The sequence below is a fragment of the Populus nigra genome, chromosome 12, assembly GCF_951802175.1.
Source record: "Populus nigra chromosome 12, ddPopNigr1.1, whole genome shotgun sequence".
Taxonomy (NCBI): Eukaryota; Viridiplantae; Streptophyta; class Magnoliopsida; order Malpighiales; family Salicaceae; genus Populus; species Populus nigra.
Window position 1 is genome coordinate 1156130 of NC_084863.1, and position 19045 is coordinate 1175174.

Consider the following 19045-nt stretch of genomic DNA (forward strand, 5'->3'; position numbering starts at 1 on the left):
CATGCATTTTGGCACGAAAAGTTATTTGAAAAGCACCCGCAACCACACTGTCAAACACACTTGTAGTTGGTGCTGGACCTCTCCCTCTCTCTTCTGTGGTTAGGTCAGAGACAGACAACTGGAAGCTAATAACCTAAAGATATCTTAGAAATCAGCTTCTGTCCTACCAAACCATGGCACCACATCGTGAGCCTGAGAGCAGCAGCAATAACCTACCTGCTAGTAGAGCCATTGGAAAGTGTGGGAAAGGGACTCCTGCTTGATGGCAGCAACCCTTTTAGCATCCCATAATTCAACATTAAGAGATTGTACAACCTAAGATGATGTTTTTTAGCCTCTCGAAGAAAAGCTCACGCACTCACACAAGAAAGTAATGGGCCACACAGCTCTATCCCCTCCCCTCTCTCTTCCATCAATTATGAGGGGTTGGAGGAGAAAACTTGCACCAGCACCCTCTTGGAAGGTTAGCCAATTCCAACTGCAAACAGGGACCCACCTAGGAAACTTTTTCATGGTCTGATTTTGAGGCTTTTAGCAACTAAAAAGCTCTGCTCAACTGCAAAACCTCATGGCTAAACTTCAGATGCTAAAGGTTTTAGTAGAACTTTTAGACTGAGGAAATGATGAAGTGTCATGATTTGATGAAGAACAGGGACAAAAAACATATTTCAGACGGTCAGCTTTTCTGTAACAAAGAGAATAAAAAGAAAGTTAAACATGAGAATGGGAAAACAAATTAAGAATTGAGGATTGATGACAGTGCCCTAAAGACAAAGTGTAACACACATTTAACGAAGTTTTCAGGGAATTTATTGAGGTGAGCAGAGATAAGAATCTTTGAAGGGAGAAGTAAAGAAGGCCCATTACAACCACAACTGCCAAGGCTCAGGGGTTCCTTGGAGTAGCATTAAAGACACTGCATTGCTGCATTGCATCTTCTTCACTGTTACAGCACCTACACCACCCAAAAATAAATGTTTTTTCAATAAAATAAAAGAATATAAGAAAAGAATGTACTAGATTTATAAGCAGAAGCTGAGAATTTATGCTTTTATGATTTCTGGTTGAGGAACATGGGTTGTGCTCCTCAGATTCTCCACATGATCTTCATCATCACTATATTCATGCTCATATTATTACAAAGTGCCCACGTTTTTATTTCCGATGATGCTTCAGTGGATGCAGAAGGGTACTTCCAAGCTCCTGGCCTACCAAAGGTGAATTTCATAAAGGAAAGTACTGGAGATGTTAATAATGAGAAGCAGATTGAAAAAGTCTCTGGAGAAGATGAGAATGAAGAAAAAGAAACACTGATAGCTCAGAAGTTTAGAGCTTTACTTGGACTAAAGAGTTCCAAAACAAGAAGCTCATCAACTGAGTTTGTGTCACGAGCACCTTCTACATCAGCCACCATGGAAGCTGAGCCTCCTGCTTTTGCTCCTGCTCCTGCTCCTGCTCCTGCTCCTCCAAGGTTGCCAATTCATGTACATTCTTATTCTCCTCTGCATCACAAACATCTAGCCCCACCACCACACAAGATTCAGAAAGAGCACAAAGATAAAAGTCAACTTAAAAGAATTCTTGTAGCAGTTCTAGTGTCTGCAGGAGCTGCCTTCTTGGTTTGTGCTCTTGGGCTCATTTGGTTCTCTGGAAAATTCAGGGAGCATAGGAAAAAATCTGCAAGAATAATGTCGGTGCACAGGAAAAAAGGAAGAACCAGAGGTAAATCAAAGTTTGTTAGTTCTCAAAAGTCGGCAAGCAAGGTGAGCTTAAATCCTGCCCTTGATCTCTTGTATCTTAATTCATTAGAAAAGGATTTGGAGCAACAAACTACTTATCTTAAGCAAACTCCTGAAACTGTAAACACATTATCAAATCATAGCACTCCAAAGTCTTCAATGCATGAGAGGCAGGAATCAAAGCAAGAATTGATAATAAAGTCAGATTCTGACAATGCTAGTAGTTCTTCCACAAGGGAGATCACGTCTGTTCATGGTGATGGGGAATCGGTAAAATATGAATCTGATGGCGGTAACTCTTCATCTGGGGATAAAATTATTCCCACTGAATGCCATTCATCAGATGATGAGTCTTTTCACTCTTTTGTTGATTCACATTCATCTAATGTTCGGCTTTCTAATGCTTCGGCTGGTAGTCTTGGTGATATTTCAGAAATTCCCCCCTCAAATGTGCCACAGATAATACCATCTCCTTCACCACCGCCTACAAATTTAGACATTCTAGAAGCAACACAAGTTCAGGATAAGAATTTCACAGCCCCCCCACCCCCGCCACCGCCACCTGCTCTGGCACCAAGAGTGTGCATACCTTCTTCACGCACACCTTCGCGATCAAGCAGAATTGCATCTGAAGCTTCAAGTTCTTCTTCATTACCAAATTTATCACCTCCTAGGAAGTCAGATGCTTCTTCAGGATCAAACCAAACACCTCGAAATGACTTACCGCCTTCACCTCAAAGGTCTCCCAAACCTTTACGAGCGCTGTCGAGTATTCCTCCTCCCCCATGCCCACCTCCATTTCTAAAAGGAAATAATGGCTCTGCCAAAGGCCCACCTCCTCCACCATGTCCACCTCCATTTCTGAAAGGAAATAGTGGCCCACCTCCTCCACCATGTCCACCTCCATTTCTGAAAGGAAATAGTGGCCCACCTCCTCCACCATCTCAACTTCCTCAATATACACCATTAGGAAAAGATGGAGTACCACTGGCAAAATTGAAGCCACTTCATTGGGACAAAGTTAGAGCAGCACCAGACCAAAGCATGGTGTGGGACAAGATAAGATCAAGCTCATTTGAGTAAGTTTTTGTGTTCGTATTTACTATATAGTTCCAATTTTCTACTAGGAGTTATTAACATGAGGTTTCTTAACAGATTAGACGAAGAGATGATCGAATCGCTTTTTGGATACAATTTACAAAGCACAACGAAGAATGACGAAGCGAAGAGCAAAACTCCTTCACCAAGCAAGCATGTACTTGAGCCAAAGAGGCTGCAGAATATCACTATCCTCTCGAAAGCCATAAATGCAACTGCTGAGCAAGTATGTGAAGCACTAATGAGAGGTACGTTTTTGTAAAATTGAACATTTATGTGAAGCACTAATTCCTAGGAGGTTATGGTCAAGACCCCAAAATGTCTCATCCTTGAATAATTTTGAACAGCAAAGCTGAACAGAATTTTAAAGATTGCAAATGCAGACAGTACATCCTCTTAGAATCAAAGTTAGAAATTTCAATAAAGAGAATTCATCTCCTCCTGCAAATGAAATCTTGATAGATGTCTTACGTTATAAATAAACTAACATCTCGAGATAGAAGAGACAAAAACAATGCGACCAAGGAAATATATTTCCCTGTCTTTTCTATTTTAAAATGACTGAAATTTACTCCAAAATTGTCCATTTAATTCATGTCTTTATCTCCATCACTCCAACCATTCACGTTTCTATTCCCTTCTGCATCCATCCCTTTTGTCCAAGGACACTTTAACTAAATTCTTTTGATACTTAACATTAGAAATGAGTGCTATGCACAAATATTATATACAGCGCATGCATGCTATAACAACCAACTAATACTGTGGACATCAGGGAATGGCTTGTGTTTACAGCAACTCGAGGCACTGGCGAAGATGGTGCCTACTAAGGAAGAAGAGGCTAAGCTATTCGGTTATAAAGGAGACATCAATGAGTTGGGGTCTGCAGAGAAGTTTGTTCGAGTAGTTCTTAGCATACCGTTTGCCTTTGAACGAGTTGAAGCAATGCTTTATAGAGAAACTTTTGAAGATGAGGTGGTTCATCTGAGAAACTCTTTTTCAATGCTAGAGGTAACCATCAAAACCATACAACAGAGCAACTTTTCATCGAAACAATATTTCAACACAACTTATACCTTTCTTTCTAATTCTTATTTGATGCCAGGAGGCTTGCAAAGAACTCAGGTCAAGCAGACTCTTCCTAAAGTTGCTTGAAGCAGTGCTCAAAACAGGAAACCGAATGAATGTGGGAACAATCAGAGGAGGTGCTAAAGCATTCAAGCTCGATGCACTCCTTAAACTTTCTGATGTAAAAGGAACAGATGGTAAGACTACCTTACTCCATTTCGTTGTCCAAGAAATAATCCGGTCAGAAGGGATTCGAGTATCAGATAGCATTATGGGGATGATCAATCAGAAAAACAAAACCAAAACCGTCGAAGAAAGGGAAGAAGATTACAGAAGAATGGGACTAGACCTTGTTTCAGGTCTAAGCACAGAACTCTACAATGTCAAGAAAACAGCTACAATTGACTTAGATGTTCTTGCAAGTTCAGTCTCAAACCTCTCAGATGGGATTGATAAATTACAACATCTAGTAAACAAAGACTTATCAACCGACAAAAAGAGCATAAACTTTGTGCACACAATGAAAACCTTCCTAAATTATGCAGCAAGGAATCTAAAAGAGTTGCGCGAAGACGAAGATAGAGTCCTATTGCACGTTAGGGAAATTACTGAATACTTCCATGGAAACGTAAGCAAAGATGAAGTCAACCCACTTCGTATTTTCGTGATTGTAAGAGACTTTCTGGGAATGCTAGATCATGTCTGTAAAGAACTTAGGAGCCTCAAAGTCCCTAGCATTCCAAACCCTCTTGCTCCATTTAGGTAGATTGGACAATTGCATTGTGTGTTTATACTTTATAGGATTATCATCCAATCACCAACTTGAATGTAGCCTTATTTTTTTGTGAATTTCATCTAGGGTTTTGGCTTGTTTAGTTTGATTGGCCTTGTAATCCCAAGTAGCTGTGGGATCAAGGCTTTGTTAAGTGAGCTAAGTTAGACTGAATTGATTGCATAAAAGGATTTGCAATGACAGTCAATGTATTAATCATCCCAAGTCAGATCAGATTTTCAGATAAAATGCTAAGTGCTAAACAATTGTTAAGACATAAAAGAAGCAAGAAAACCCTAAATCAGCCACATAAATTATACAATTTTTCTCGAAATTTCCCATTTGATATAAAAGTTCATTTAAAAAAGAATAACTAAAAAAAGAAAATGAGTTTTCGCCAGGTGTGTACATACAAGAATTCACATATTAAAAATATACTAAAAATAATATAAAAATTATAATAATAAATTTAATTATAAAAAAAATTAAAAACTCTCTTAAAGTGTTCTTCACATACATGAATTTTTTAATTAGCAGTTAAATTTAAATTTTACTTTGAACAAAAAAATATTTACACGAGCTGAAAAATTTAATTATATGAGATATTCACTTGATTTGATTTGATGAAAACAAAGAGTGAAGAATTTTTTATATGAATTCAAAAGCTTTTAATCATGTAAGATTTTAATTTGATTTGATTTGATAAAAAAAAAAGTTTGATAATTTTTTTCTTGATTTTATTTGATAAAGAAAATGACTTTGATCATTTGCTTCCTTGATGAATTTGAATTGTTTTTTTAGAGAACTTCCTAGTATTTATATTTAGCCTTTAATTTTTTTTTTCTATATAATTTACTTCAAATATCTTTCATCCAAATGATATTTTTTAAAAATAATATAAAAATTACTTAAAATATCATTAGTTAGAAGAGTATTAAAGTAAGAACCATGAAATATATTTGTACTGTATTTTTTAATTTAATTTAGTCTCATACCTGATAAATTTAATATTTTAATTATAAAAAGCTTGAGTCATAAGTCAAACTTTTTGAAATTTTAATATGTAGAAGATGGATGAAAGTTAACTTGAGATTAATTTGTTTTAAAATCAAGCTTGAGATAGGATACAAATCGATTAGATTTTAGATTGAATTATCTGGACTGACTTAATAATACTGATGGAAATTCAGGATAAAATCAATAAAGACATCGTTTTTTAAAAGAAAATAGCCCCTTTTTTTTATATATATAAATACTCCTAAAACAGCTAAACCCGCCACAACTCTCTTCAAAAATCAAGAACCTTCAAGACGGAACCCGCGAATATCCACATGTAAGGTTTCTATTGGACCGATAACGTGCTAGAGCTTGAAGGGCACAATCAACAAAAAGAAAGGACTTACGTGGATCATTTCTATTGGGTTGAACACTATCAAACTATACAGCCACCGTTACTTTAACCCCTTATAAATAATAACCAGCTTCGAAGTGCCTCTAGAGCTTCACTTCAAGAAAACAGAGAAAGCTTGTTCTGTTTTTTTTTTTTTATATAGATTTTCACTGTAATAAAAGCAAGAACGATGAGGGTCAAGCATAAAGCAGCTTTTGCCTTTTTGTTTCTCTTTGTTTCAGGTAAGTAGAAATGTTAAAGGAAATGTTTTTGAAATTTGTTTTTGGTTATAAGCTTGTTGGGTTTTATGGTTAGTGCTCAGTTTTTGCTGATGAGAAATTAGCTTAGAAGGTTGATAAATCAACAAAATTTGATAGTTTACGTACTTGATCATTGTAGTTTCTTTGTTGGGGTATTATTTTCATGGAAACCAAACAGGGTTTTGAGGGAATAATAATATGAGTTGTTTCAAAGATAGAAAATGCAAGAAAATGTGAGAAATATTATGTGTGCTTTCATTTCTATTGCTTCTATAGAATTGAAAAGTAAGATAGAAAGTATATTAAGTGTTCTTAATTCACTTCAACACAATCTTTCATCTTTGCAATTTGTCTTAAAAGGTTCCATTTTTTGCTTCTTTTGAAGAATACTACTTTCTAGGATTAGTAGTGGCAGCAGATGATGGACCAAAGCTAGGGACTGTGATTGGCATTGATCTTGGGACTACTTACTCTTGCGTGGCTGTCTCTCGGGACGGCCACGTAGAGATTATAGCCAATGATCAAGGTAATAGAGTAACTCCTTCATGGGTGGCCTTCACCGATACCGAGCGTTTGATTGGAGAGGCTGCAAAGAATCAGGCTCCTATGAATCCTGAACGCACAATATTTGGTGTTAAGCGTCTCATTGGAAGAAAGTAAGAAGAAGCCACTTTTAAAGTCTTTCGCATTGTCGTAATTTGAATATATTTTGTAATTGCGGTAGTGAATTGAACTCGGTTGGTGCTCATTTCGTATTGTTTGGTGTAGGTTTGATGATCCAGAAGTTCAAAGAGATATAAAGTTCTTACCTTATAAGGTTGTGAACAAGGATGGCAAGTCTTATATACAGGTGAAGGTGAAAGGAGAGACTAAGGTGTTTAGCCCCGAGGAAATCAGTGCTATGATATTGGGAAAGATGAAAGAAACAGCCGAGTCTTACTTGGGGAAGAAGATTAAAAACGCAGTTGTCACTGTTCCTGGTACATTTCAAACCTTTTTCTTTGGTTCTTATTCAGATTTTATGTTTGAATATTGTCTGACGGAGTTTCCTTTTGTTCTTTGTTGTAGCTTACTTCAATGATGCTCAAAGGCAAGCGACGAAGGATGCAGGCATCATTGCCGGGCTAAATGTGCCTCGGATAATCAATGAGCCAACAGCTGCAGCTATTGCCTATGGCTTGGACAAGAAAGGAGGAGATATGAACATTTTGGTTTATGATCTTGGTGGTGGTACATTTGATGTTAGCATCTTGACTATTGATAATGGTGTTTTTGAGGTTCTTTCTACTAGTGGAGACACCCACTTGGGAGGAGAGGACTTTGATCAGAGATTGATGGACTATTTCATCAAGTTGGTCAAGAAGAAGTACAACAAAGACATAAGTAAAGATAAGAAGGCTCTTGGGAAGCTTCGAAGGGAATGTGAGAGAGCTAAGAGGGCGTTGAGTAGTCAACACCAAGTTCGAGTAGAGATTGAATCACTCATTGATGGCATTGATTTCTCAGAGCCAATAACAAGGGCAAGATTCGAAGAGTTGAACATGGACTTATTTAAGAAGACACTGGGGATAGTGAAGAAGGCTATGGATGATGCGGGATTAAAGAAGGCTGATATCAAGGAGATTGTGCTTGTTGGTGGAAGTACCAGAATTCCCAAAGTGCAAGAAATGTTGAAAGAATATTTTGATGGGAAGGAACCTAACAAGGGCGTGAATCCAGATGAGGCTGTTGCCTATGGTGCTGCTGTTCAAGGTGGAATTCTTAGTGGCGAAGGCGGAGAGGAAACCAAAGGTTGCTACTTAGCTCATATTTTTCTGTGCTTCTGTTTGGATGTGATACTATCAGATAAAGAAGCTATTTATGTTCCGGAAATGCCTAATAGGATTCTTTTTATTTGTTCCAGGCCTTCTTCTACTTGATGTTACTCCTCTGAGCCTCGGTATTGAGACAGTTGGGGGCGTAATGACAAAATTGATCCCAAGGAACACTGTTATACCGACTAAGAAGTCCCAAATCTTCACCACCTACCAAGACCAGCAAACCACAGTGTCTATTAAGGTATGTGAAATACCTAATGCTACTGATCATTATCTGTACTTGTGTATACGTCGTCGGGCTTATTCGTTCTTGAAATTTCAGGTTTATGAAGGTGAAAGAAGCTTAACAAAGGATTGCCGTGAGCTTGGAAGATTTGATCTATCCGGCATTCCTCCAGCTCCAAGGTAAGCTGTCATTGTAAACAAGAGGAATGCCATGAACATTTTGGGATTTTGGAATCTGACGACCCACGACTATGTTAAAGAATAATATAAATCATATTCTAGAACTTTACTTAAAAGCTTAAGCTATTGGGTTGAGATGGTTCTTTGACATGGTATCAGAGCCTTGATAACCAAACGGTCACGAGTTCGAGTCTCATCACCCCTATTTATTTGATAAAAATTAAGCACAAGGTAAAGTGGACCTGTGCAAGTTTCAAGTCCAAAGGGCTTTCACTTGAGGGGGTGTGTTAAAGAATAATATAAATCATATTCTAGAACCTTACCTAAAAGCTTAAGTTATTGAGTTGAGATGGTTCTTTAATAGACTGACTTATAGTTTGATACAGTTTAATGTAGAGAAGTAGGGTGTGCAACTCTCATTGCTGATTATAATATTTTTGCAGGGGAGTGCCCCAGATTGAGGTCACATTTGAGGTTGATGCCAATGGTATTCTGCATGTGAAAGCTGAGGACAAAGCAGCAAAGAAGTCTCAATCTATAACCATCACCAACGATAAAGGGCGTCTAAGCCAAGAAGAGATTGATAGGATGGTGAAGGAGGCTGAGGAAATGGCTGAGGAGGATAAGAAGGTTAGGGAGAAGATTGATGCTAGGAACAAATTGGAGACTTACATCTACAACATGAGAAGTACAATCAATGATAAAGACAAGCTTGCTGATAAGATCGATTCGGATGATAAGGAGAGGATCGAAACTGCATTGAAGGAAGCACTTGAATGGTTGGACGATAACCAAAATGCAGAGAAAGATGATTATGAAGAGAAGTTGAAGGAGGTGGAAGAAGTTTGTGATCCTGTCATAAAACAAGTTTATGAAAAGAGTGGAAGTTCAGCTGATTCTGAATACGAGGAACCAAATGATGAATTGTAAACCGCTTCAAAGTTTGCAGCAGGTTTATAAAACACATCCATACCTCCTCTTCCCACCATCTATGAAAACAATTTGGTGTTAGTTAGCCTTTGTTGCTAATGAAGAGATTGATGTTCGAAGACCATAATGTTTTTTATTTTATTTTTGATATCTAAACATCAAAATTATTAAAAATCAAAATTATTAAAAGACATTATTAATTTGATATCTTTTAAAATCAAATGTATTTTTAAAACGCACTCAAATACATGTGCAATTTTGCCTAATTTCATGGAGTCCGTCACCATATCCAAGGATGAAAATGTCAAATGCTTTTACAAGCCACCATGACTTTGTTTCTTCAACCGAGGCAACCTTTTAAGGTCTACACATTGATGATAAATCCCTCATCGAAGAAAGAAGTAACGATCGGTTGTTGTATGCAGGGCCCTCCACTCTCTCAGAATTTTCCAGCTTCTTATCGCCCCTCTTCCTTGAGAGGAACATCAACAACCTCTTCGGATGCGTTTGTGATGTCCATCTCAACAGCAATTTTTTCAAGTGTTCTACTTCCTCTCCTAACCTCTTCAAGTCTCGTGCATCTTATCGCATGAGGCCTAAAAAAAAGAAAAAAAATATATCAAAAGTGGACGTAGTGATGTGCGCCTGCATATGTGAAGAAGATTATGGCAGCAAGACAAATAGCAGCATTATTAACAGAGAAGTAAGCACACCATCCACCAGAAACAGTCACAGCATTTCTCGACCTTTGATGCTATAATTTGCTTTCTTTTACTCAAATATATATTGTCAAGGAAAGTTTATTGAGGAATATGTGCGAATGAAAAGAGGGAATTGCATGGAGTTTATACAATATTGAAGAGAAATGGAGAAGAGATTTAACAGGAATGGAAAATGCTCGATCACTACATTGAGAAAAACATTTAGACATGGATGGGGGATGTGTAACAGTTATGGAAATATAAAAATAAGAAGGAAAACACCGTAAGGAAATAATTTTATTTTGGCCAGATACAAATTTATAAAGGAAATTACAAGGAAAGATATTAAATATGTTTTTTTTAACGTTGTATTTGGATGGATTAAGATAAATTAACAAAAGCAAATTGGGTGGTGTCATGTATTTTTGATCAAGAACTTGCAATATCCATAGAAGAAATGCAAGAAAATAAAAGGAAAAGCTTGCGACTGGCTTGCAGGTCAAAGGATGATTGTTGCTGAAAATATAGTGCATGTCAAAAAAAAAAAAAAACTTTGGTAACCAATTTAGAGTTTGGCTCAGATCATGTTTTACTTCTAATTAATTTTTTTATTAAAATAATATTATTTTAACTCATCACTAACTTTAATTGAACTACTGACCACATAATATCTCATCAAAAATTTTCTGAGTGGCTTAACTCAGTTGATTAGGTTCTAGGTTTACTCTCTAGAAATCACGAGTTTGAGTCCCACAAACCTTAGAGTCACTGAAAGTTTACATGATTGTTAATTTTAAAGCTCATGGGATTAAACGAGACGCGCATAAACTAATCCAAACACTCACATTAATAATAATAATAACTTATGGGTTGATTTTGGAGTTAGGTCCTATAACTAAAGTACCAAAACAATTATAACAAAAAGGAAGAAAGAAAAACATCATTGTTAAGAGTAGTTGAATCAACGTATTAATTTGAAAGCATCAACATGGCAAGCAAATCTATCCATTCTGACAAAATAAAGATGTAAAAGTGTTTCATGTCTTAAAATCTTACCTTGCCAAAGGAATGATCCGAGGAATGATCACTTTCTGAAATGGCATGAACAACAACCTATTCCAAATTTGGAGGATGTGATTAGTTCATAGACAACTTAGACCCATTATTTTTCTATTACCAGACCAGGTTTTAAGGAAATCAGACTTTAGTTCAAAAATGTGGTGCATGTTCTGAGTTTATATACATGGGCAAAATAATTTTATTTTTTATAGAAACATAATTGGCTTTTATATTAAAAGATTTTTTTCAAGATTACATTTGCAATATTTTAATATTCTCATAAGTGTTTTCACTGTCCCCTTGAGAAAAAAAAAAGCCTTTTTAGAGGATATTTTCTTTGGTACATTTTCATGGGAAAATTAAAATGGCATCATGGTGAAAGTATATTGTAAAATTTCTTAATTTGGAGATTGCGTTATTAATTTTTTTATAATTACAATATTAATTGTGTATATCCTTAAGGAGGATATTGTGTGATCCTCATAAAAAAATATATATTATGTGATCTATTGCAGATAATATCTTTGGCGGATTTGGTTAATTTTTTTAACATAATGAAAATATTTCATTTCATTCATAGGAAAACTGGTTCAGACTTCAGAGGCTTCAGCCCATCAAATAGAAGAATTGAGGACTGGGATTCATACTCTACATGAATGCAGTGTAGCCTCTAACATTTCACTGAATTTACATGGTGATTTTTTTTCATTTCGGTAATAGAACTTTTTTTTAGAATTTAATCTTTTTATGTCCAAGTTGAAGACCAATAACTTCTAACTTGTTGATGATGGGCGGGATTGAAAGTTAGGGAAACGAAGTGAGAAAAAAAACTGAGAAACTAAGTGGCTTTCTCAAAATTCATATGAAAAAATTAACTTTGATTTTCTGATCGATTTTTAGATTCTATAGTTTTTTAAAATTTAATCTTGATTCAAAAGCTTTTTTTTTTAATTTTTTTAGTTCATAATTTGAGATAAAAAAGAGAAAGAATAGTCGAATTTTGGTAATAAAGATGAAAAATCTCAGCTAACATTGATCTTAACCATTAAAATAATACATTTTGATGTCAACAGTTCCAATAGGCGAGATAAGTTTCATTATGTTCTTTCACCTTGAAATTGCTTGAAAAAGTGGATCAGTTATCAAAAAAAAAATATTTGAATTTTTTTTCTTGTTTTTTGATCGAATTTTGAGTTGCTTGAAGGAATATATAGATTTACCTAGGTCTTTAAATTGTTTTTTTAGGTATTTTTAAGTAAAAAACCTAAAAAATAGTTTTTGAGTATAAAACATCACTGACTAGATTTTTCAACGACCCTCTAGTTGTTAAAATCTAGTATTATAGACAATATCATTCACGGTCCTTTTTAAAAAAATAAATCAAAGTATACGGGCTTGAACTTGATTGGCCACATGATTGGATTGGATTGATTGGTCACATGCCTAAGTTTTCTTGGGCTTGGGCTTGATTGGCCACATGCCTAAGTTTTTTTTTTGTTAACGCCTAGACGCATTGGGCCTTGGCTAGCAGGCCTAAGCTCCTATCTTGTTGTTTTTATTTTATTTTATTTTATGTATTTTTCCCCTTGTAATTTGAAAAAATAAAATATTTTCTTTTTCTTTTATTTAAAGGTATTTTTTTTCTTATTTAACTTAAAGAATGAATACTTTTGTTATTTAACTTAAGAAAATCTAAGCATAGTTTTATTATATGAGTCTCGCGTACTTAGCCAATTTTGTTATTTAAAAGATTTTGGTCAGATATAAACATGAAACACTTATTTTTCTAGAAATAATTGACAATCCCCATATAAATTTTTCAAAATCACTTGAAGATAATTGAATGAGAAAACTAAAGTGGTTATTTTTACTATTTTTATGGATAATCTTTCTTCGTGTAATAACTCTTACAAATGCATTACTTGTTATCGTAGAAAAATATTATTGTTAGATGTTGAATATCAAAATAAATATGAATTTTTAGGTCCATATAAAGATGAAAGATATCTATTACTAGATTTTCGACGTGGAAGATAACCAAAAAATCGAGAAGAAGTATTCAAACATGCATACTCATCAATACACAATGTGATGGAACTACATTTGACGTGTGGAAAAAGAGATGAATAATTTTATAAAACATGTTTGCTTATCATTACAAAATACAAGTTCAAATTGCAGTTATATCAATGACATTACATAACTATATAAATAGAAATTCTCAAGATTCTCAAGATAATCACGCATTTACATAATTTAATCGTCATCCAAATTTTTTTCATAATGAGATTTTAATTGATGTTATGTCACATTCATAAAATCATGCAAACCATACCATCTTAAAGAATGATGTTCATAATGTGATTGCAACTAGTTTAATGAGACAATAAAAACTAGTTTATACTTTGGGGCATGTATAAATAATAATAATAATCATATGTATCTTCTTGTCAAAAGATTAATATAACTTTTTATATAGAAAACAGAAAACTAGAAAATCCTAATAATATTTAATAGAAAAAATTTAAACTATGAAAAATATTTCTTTTAAATAGAAAAAAAACTAGAAAAGCATCATAATAAAGAATTGAAAAATAAAAATAAAAAATATCTATTTCTTTGTAAACCTAAGTTGAAAGAACCTGTCCTCGAGTTCTATCTTCAATTAAAGTTATGTTCTGTAATTTTTTTTAACTATAGATATTTTATAGCACATAACTAACCAAAACAATCACTAAAGATCATTTGACTTTTTTAGCCATAGTTATTATGCAATAAACAATAAAATAAAATAACTATAAAAAATTATTGAGATTTAATATCAGTTGACGCAGATGAAAATAAAGAATAAAAGAGTTTTTTATTAGTAAAACCCTCTACACCAAAAAAAATTATTATAAATCTTTGCATAAAAAAAACTACAAAACCCTAATAATATCCAATATTAAAAAATAAACTAGATAAAGAGTGTGTTTGGCAGTGTGGTTGCGGGTGCTTTTCAAATAACTTTTCGTGCCAAAATGCATGCCAACGATGTTTTTTCATTTTTTAAAAATTATTTTTGACATCAGCACATCAAAACGATCCAAAACGTACAAACCATATTAAATTTTAACAAAAAAAAATTCAAATTTTTTGGGAACGCGGCCGCAGCCGCGTTCCCAAACGGTGCCAAAATATTCTTTAAAAAAAAATATAAAAGCGCGATAATAAAAAATATCTATTTGTAATAAATCTCCTGTATTACAGTATCTTTGTATTAATTTGGCTTTCTCTCCATACTATTCTAAAGACAATACTTGGAAGATTTTTAATAATTGTTTCTAGACGTCGACACCAAGATTTGAATTTAGAAAATCAAGAAAGGGAATAAACCTTCTTATTAATCGAGGGCAATGATTATCACAATCTCTTTTTTCAAAGAAAGATACTCCAGCATCTATTAGATTTACTCATTGAAGGACTCTGCTAACTACTATCTTCCGGACCAGACCTGAACCCACTTTCTTGTTAAGTTGTTTTGGCCTCTCGAGGCTTGGAATCTTCAAGATGAATCTTCAAGATATCTTTCAGACTTCAATACTGAGCTCTTGTCCATCTCTTAACTTCTATGGCTTCGAACATTGGTTTGAATTTGGATTGTAAATTTAGACCCACTTTGTAGCAGAGAGGAACAATTCCACACAAAAAATGATCTGATAAATAAATCGACATCTAATGTTGGGATAAAAAGTTTTGCCATCCAAACTAGTAACAAGCTACTTGTTATTTGAGGTAATGAAGGGCCTCAAATCATAGCAGAATGGCTAAAAGGAGGGATCTGCAACAAGCCAATGCACCTAGCGAACATATTAAGATACCAGACTTCGATTTTGTAGTGCAGAAAGAAACAAATATTCGGAAGCCTTCTCCAGAATGGCTAACGACTCGACACTAAAACTTGGCTAAAATCATCATCATCGTCTATAACAAATCATCCATGATCATTAGCTAAGCATCCAGTTAATGCAAGGTGATATATGTTATTCAACAAGCAGATCAGCACATTTCCAGTTTATATCAGCCCCAGTTAATCCAGCAATATCCTTTTGGTCTATAGCCAGAACATGCACACTTGCTTACACTTGCTCCAAGACCACCAAAGACATTTATGCTTGATTGTAGTATTTGAGCAATTCTGTCTATGAAATTTAGACCTTCTCTTGGAGATGACACTGTGATTCGAACATTATTCTTCCAATCTTCATCTACAGTTAAAAAATAAAAAGAAGTGCCAGAATTTCTCAGGAAATGAAGCAGTTTTACGATAAGTGTTATGGAATGAAACAAGAAAAAAGAAACCGCTATAATACTAAATTGCCATAAGCATCAAAAGCAAGGCAATGGTTTCAATCTGATTTGGAAAATGTCGTCGGAGAAGTCCACACATAAATCGTGTTATCTTGTTGAGAAATTGCAAGATTATGCGTCGGGACCAAACAAGAGACACCATGACTGTAATAACTGAAGAATTTAAATGAAGCAATTGGCAAAGATCTCATTCGCTTTTATTAAACAACAGACAGTGATGCCCATCGACATATCAGATACATCAAAATGAAATATTTGAAAATCAGAGAATGCAAACTAAGCGAAATATCTTGAACATGATATAGCTTAACCGAGGAGGACTTATTTAGGTACAGTGGATTCTAGGAGGGGTATAGAAATATGTGTTCCTACTCCAGCAAGCTAAAATACCGAAATGGATTCTAGGAGGGTTATAGCAATACTGTGCTCCAACTCCAGCCAGCTAAAACACCATGATTCGTAAATAAGCCAAACCTCAAGGGAAAAAGGTATTAGACCAAGGAGGATTTTGGTTGTTATCCACGAATGGCAGCATCATCTCATCCGACCCACCAAATCCCAGAGGCTCTTGTGGGGTCAGCAAATCCATGAACCACTGCTGCCTATGCATGTTATCATTGTTCACCTCAAAAACCGGCACTTCTGCCCTCTGTGATGGATGCTCTCCACTAGGTCCTGCTGCCATTTGGGAATTGGTCACATTCTTAAGTGAGTCAGACCTCTTGCTAATTTCCTTCAAGTTTCGGTCAACCATCCATCCCAGATCATTCAAATCCATCAGGTTCAGGTTTTGCAAGCTCTTCCCAGTCAAGCACTGGAACATGGCATGCGTCACTTCCTTCTCACGGTTGTCCTTTCGCTGTTTCTTGAGATGCTCATTGGCTTTTGTGATTCTTTGCCTAAGGAAACTTTCCTGATTCACCATCTTCTTGCATTGTTCCATCTCAGGCAATCTCTGGAACTGGCTTAGCACACGCTGGACCCCGAGAGGAGAGGGCCAAACCTCAGGTTGAGTGTCATATGGGCTACAAATTATCGCACAAGCTTCAATCCCACAAAGGGTGCTTAGCTCACTTACCTTCTTCATTAGACCCTTCTTCCTTTTCTTGAAGGTTGCTTTTCTTGCAGAATCATTAGTAATGTATGCAAGCTTAACCTTCTTTCTAGTCATGATGGCTAAGAAAGCAAGAACATAATTTGGAGGATGGGTGAGTATTTTTGTTCCAGTCTATAGGCTATATATACTGCATAGGCCTGGACGAATTAGGCTCTCTTCATGTTTCTACCTAACGCAAAAGGCCGGATTCATAAAATCTAATCTTATACCATCACCACCACACATTTACATATCCAAACCGTTGATTTGGCACCACCTTATCAGTAATAAATTATGGTCTACAATCCAAAATGTGACTTCTTATCAGTAATTAATGACCATTGATACGAAAAGAATTAAGCCAATTATGGTCCTAGATTTCACTGATACCATTCATCATCTAATTAGGAGTTGCCGTGGGAGAAGTTCAATCCAGATCAGGCCAGATACCGATGTTTACAAGACAGTAAGAATACAGAGTTGTTAAATCCTCCTTCAAGATATGGCGTGGATTTATATGGGAAGCACCAACCAGACACCCCCTGAGCATTGAATTCTTTGCTAACGGCTGACCGCAGATGGATTTCTATTACTTCTTCTGGCAGCAAAGTCAACAGGATCCAAATATGCTAAACATAGCATTTAAAATTGTCGTAACACACCGGTTCATCCTTTTCAAATAAGGTATAATCCGATTGTTTCCGTCCCATTTCCTGGTAGAACCCTAAACCTAATGCTATATTCTGTCAAGTGCCCAGTGATGCTTGTTCTGTGTTATTCAGGTAAACATTTCAACAAGTCTACTGTCAAGAGGTAACGGGATATTCTATTCAAGAAAAATCTTATGAAAAATATACCATAAATTTCAGGTTCAACAAATGCATTGCTGAGAAGATCATGCATTGCTCGAGCATTCATGAGCAAGAAAATGAGAAAACTTAATGCATGTGATTCCATTTTTACAGACATTATATAACTTCAATGTTGATGAATAATTCTGATTATCTAATATTAGATGATTTTCTTACTTAAGCAAATACAATCAACCAAATTTAATGTGCAGTCAACCAAATATCTCTCCCTGCTCACTGTCGTCTTGCACTTTATCATATGTGCATGTTTTCTCCTTGTCACTGCACCATCCTCAGATCATTTTACACTACCTGCATTGTGTTCCAGAACCAAAATCTTAAAGGGTTCTTCCAAGATCAAAAGAAATAAAGAAAAGATTGTTAAAAATTATATCAAGTGAGTGTATGGTGTACGTTCTCATATGATGGTTCACTCAGACATTCTTACAAATACTTGGAATACAAAGGCACAGGTCTGCAAATCCAATCATCCATGCAAGTTCACTTGAAAAAATAAATATGGAGATTGCCATTGCAAGGAGATGGGAGTGGCAAAGGCCACATTAAAATCAGAAACAGCATAATTTTGAATTTTTAATGGTTCTTGTCTTGTTCAGGAAATAAATCATGATGAGAAGAACAATTATTTTTTTTTACTTTTAAAATTATAGCATAGTTATTAGACCAAACTCAGCAGTCAAATTTTTTTTATCGGAAAGGTAATGATGAACATATTACTCCAAAAATATTAATCATGTCTCAGAGTGTAAATTTCAATTTTTTTTTTTTTTGAGTTTTAAGTCCATCATCGATTTCTTCTAAAAAAATATTTTTATTTAATCAATTTTGATGTATTTTAAGAAAATCTCAATCAACCCCTCTCACATCTCAAAGATATTTCTGGGAGTGGACGGTAATTTTCACGGTAGTTTATGGTCATTTTATATTTTTTAAAAAATATGAGACCTTTCTTCTTTTTATTATATGCATCTAATACTTCTATTTATTTATTTTTAATTAATTTTAGGTATTCAGGCTAAGACCTGACTAATCTCCCGACTAATCTCAGATATGCATAGACCATCACAAAGAAATTTCACACAAGTACACCACGGTTAATTCATAGGTTTCGCAAGTCTGATGATCTTATGAACTCATTTGTACCAATCTATGAAATTGAACAACCATTTATTATTTTAATAAAATGGTTTTTTTAGTAGAAAAATTAAATGCAAAACATTTTAGTTTACACCACTAAATTTGTTAAATATAAAATATGTTAAAGTTGAATCTGAGGTAAAAATTACAAAAAAAAAATTATGATGAAATATGAATCAATATCTAAAAGAAATAAACTGATTTTGAGTTCGTGTGTTTATATAATTTTGATAATTGAATGTTTGATTTTTTTTAATTTTTTTATAAATGTCAAATCTTTTAATTTCCCATAATGTAGTATTTAAGTGGATGTATATTAGTTTTTTATTTTATTTTATTTACGTGGGGGTG

General features: G+C 34.8%; 3 protein-coding genes across 4 annotated transcripts; 2 read left to right on the top strand and 1 right to left on the bottom strand.

Moving 5' to 3' along the window:
- Window positions 1–537: 537 nt before the first annotated feature.
- Window positions 538–4896, top strand: LOC133669388 (formin-like protein 11). 2 transcript variants are annotated; one of them, XM_062089497.1, is made up of 5 exons: window positions 538–2574; window positions 2623–2818; window positions 2895–3085; window positions 3613–3848; window positions 3943–4896. In XM_062089497.1, exons 1-5 carry the CDS (start codon window positions 1074–1076, stop codon window positions 4669–4671), a joined length of 2853 nt encoding a protein of 950 aa, XP_061945481.1. In that variant the 5' UTR covers window positions 538–1073; the 3' UTR covers window positions 4672–4896. The 2 variants fall into 2 exon arrangements, with proteins under 2 accessions (XP_061945481.1, XP_061945480.1); XM_062089496.1 differs by having other exon boundaries at window positions 538–2818.
- A 1286-nt stretch (window positions 4897–6182) lies between these two features.
- On the top strand, window positions 6183–9611 carry LOC133669655 (luminal-binding protein 4-like). The gene is made up of 7 exons (XM_062089877.1): window positions 6183–6309; window positions 6713–6983; window positions 7096–7307; window positions 7396–8118; window positions 8231–8385; window positions 8467–8549; window positions 8993–9611. The coding sequence occupies exons 1-7, from the start codon at window positions 6258–6260 to the stop codon at window positions 9477–9479; spliced, it is 1983 nt and encodes a 660-aa protein (XP_061945861.1). The 5' UTR covers window positions 6183–6257; the 3' UTR covers window positions 9480–9611.
- Window positions 9612–16064: 6453 nt separating this feature from the next.
- Window positions 16065–16760, bottom strand: LOC133669249 (agamous-like MADS-box protein AGL80). The gene has a single exon (XM_062089311.1). The coding sequence runs from the start codon at window positions 16758–16760 to the stop codon at window positions 16065–16067; it is 696 nt and encodes a 231-aa protein (XP_061945295.1).
- Between the last annotated feature and the right edge of the window lie 2285 nt (window positions 16761–19045).

Excerpts from the sequence above, each read along its gene's own strand:
- LOC133669655 (XM_062089877.1), top strand. The coding sequence starts at position 6,258 with ATGAGGGTCAAGCATAAAGCAGCTTTTGCCTTTTTGTTTCTCTTTGTT. Across the intron at positions 8,119-8,230 it reads AGGCGGAGAGGAAACCAAAG|GCCTTCTTCTACTTGATGTT; the intron begins GTTGCTACTTAG and ends TATTTGTTCCAG. Across the intron at positions 8,550-8,992 it reads GGCATTCCTCCAGCTCCAAG|GGGAGTGCCCCAGATTGAGG; the intron begins GTAAGCTGTCAT and ends ATATTTTTGCAG.
- LOC133669249 (XM_062089311.1), bottom strand. The coding sequence starts at position 16,760 with ATGACTAGAAAGAAGGTTAAGCTTGCATACATTACTAATGATTCTGCA.
- LOC133669388 (XM_062089496.1), top strand. The coding sequence starts at position 1,074 with ATGGGTTGTGCTCCTCAGATTCTCCACATGATCTTCATCATCACTATA. Across the intron at positions 3,086-3,612 it reads ATGTGAAGCACTAATGAGAG|GGAATGGCTTGTGTTTACAG; the intron begins GTACGTTTTTGT and ends TGTGGACATCAG. Across the intron at positions 3,849-3,942 it reads ACTCTTTTTCAATGCTAGAG|GAGGCTTGCAAAGAACTCAG; the intron begins GTAACCATCAAA and ends ATTTGATGCCAG.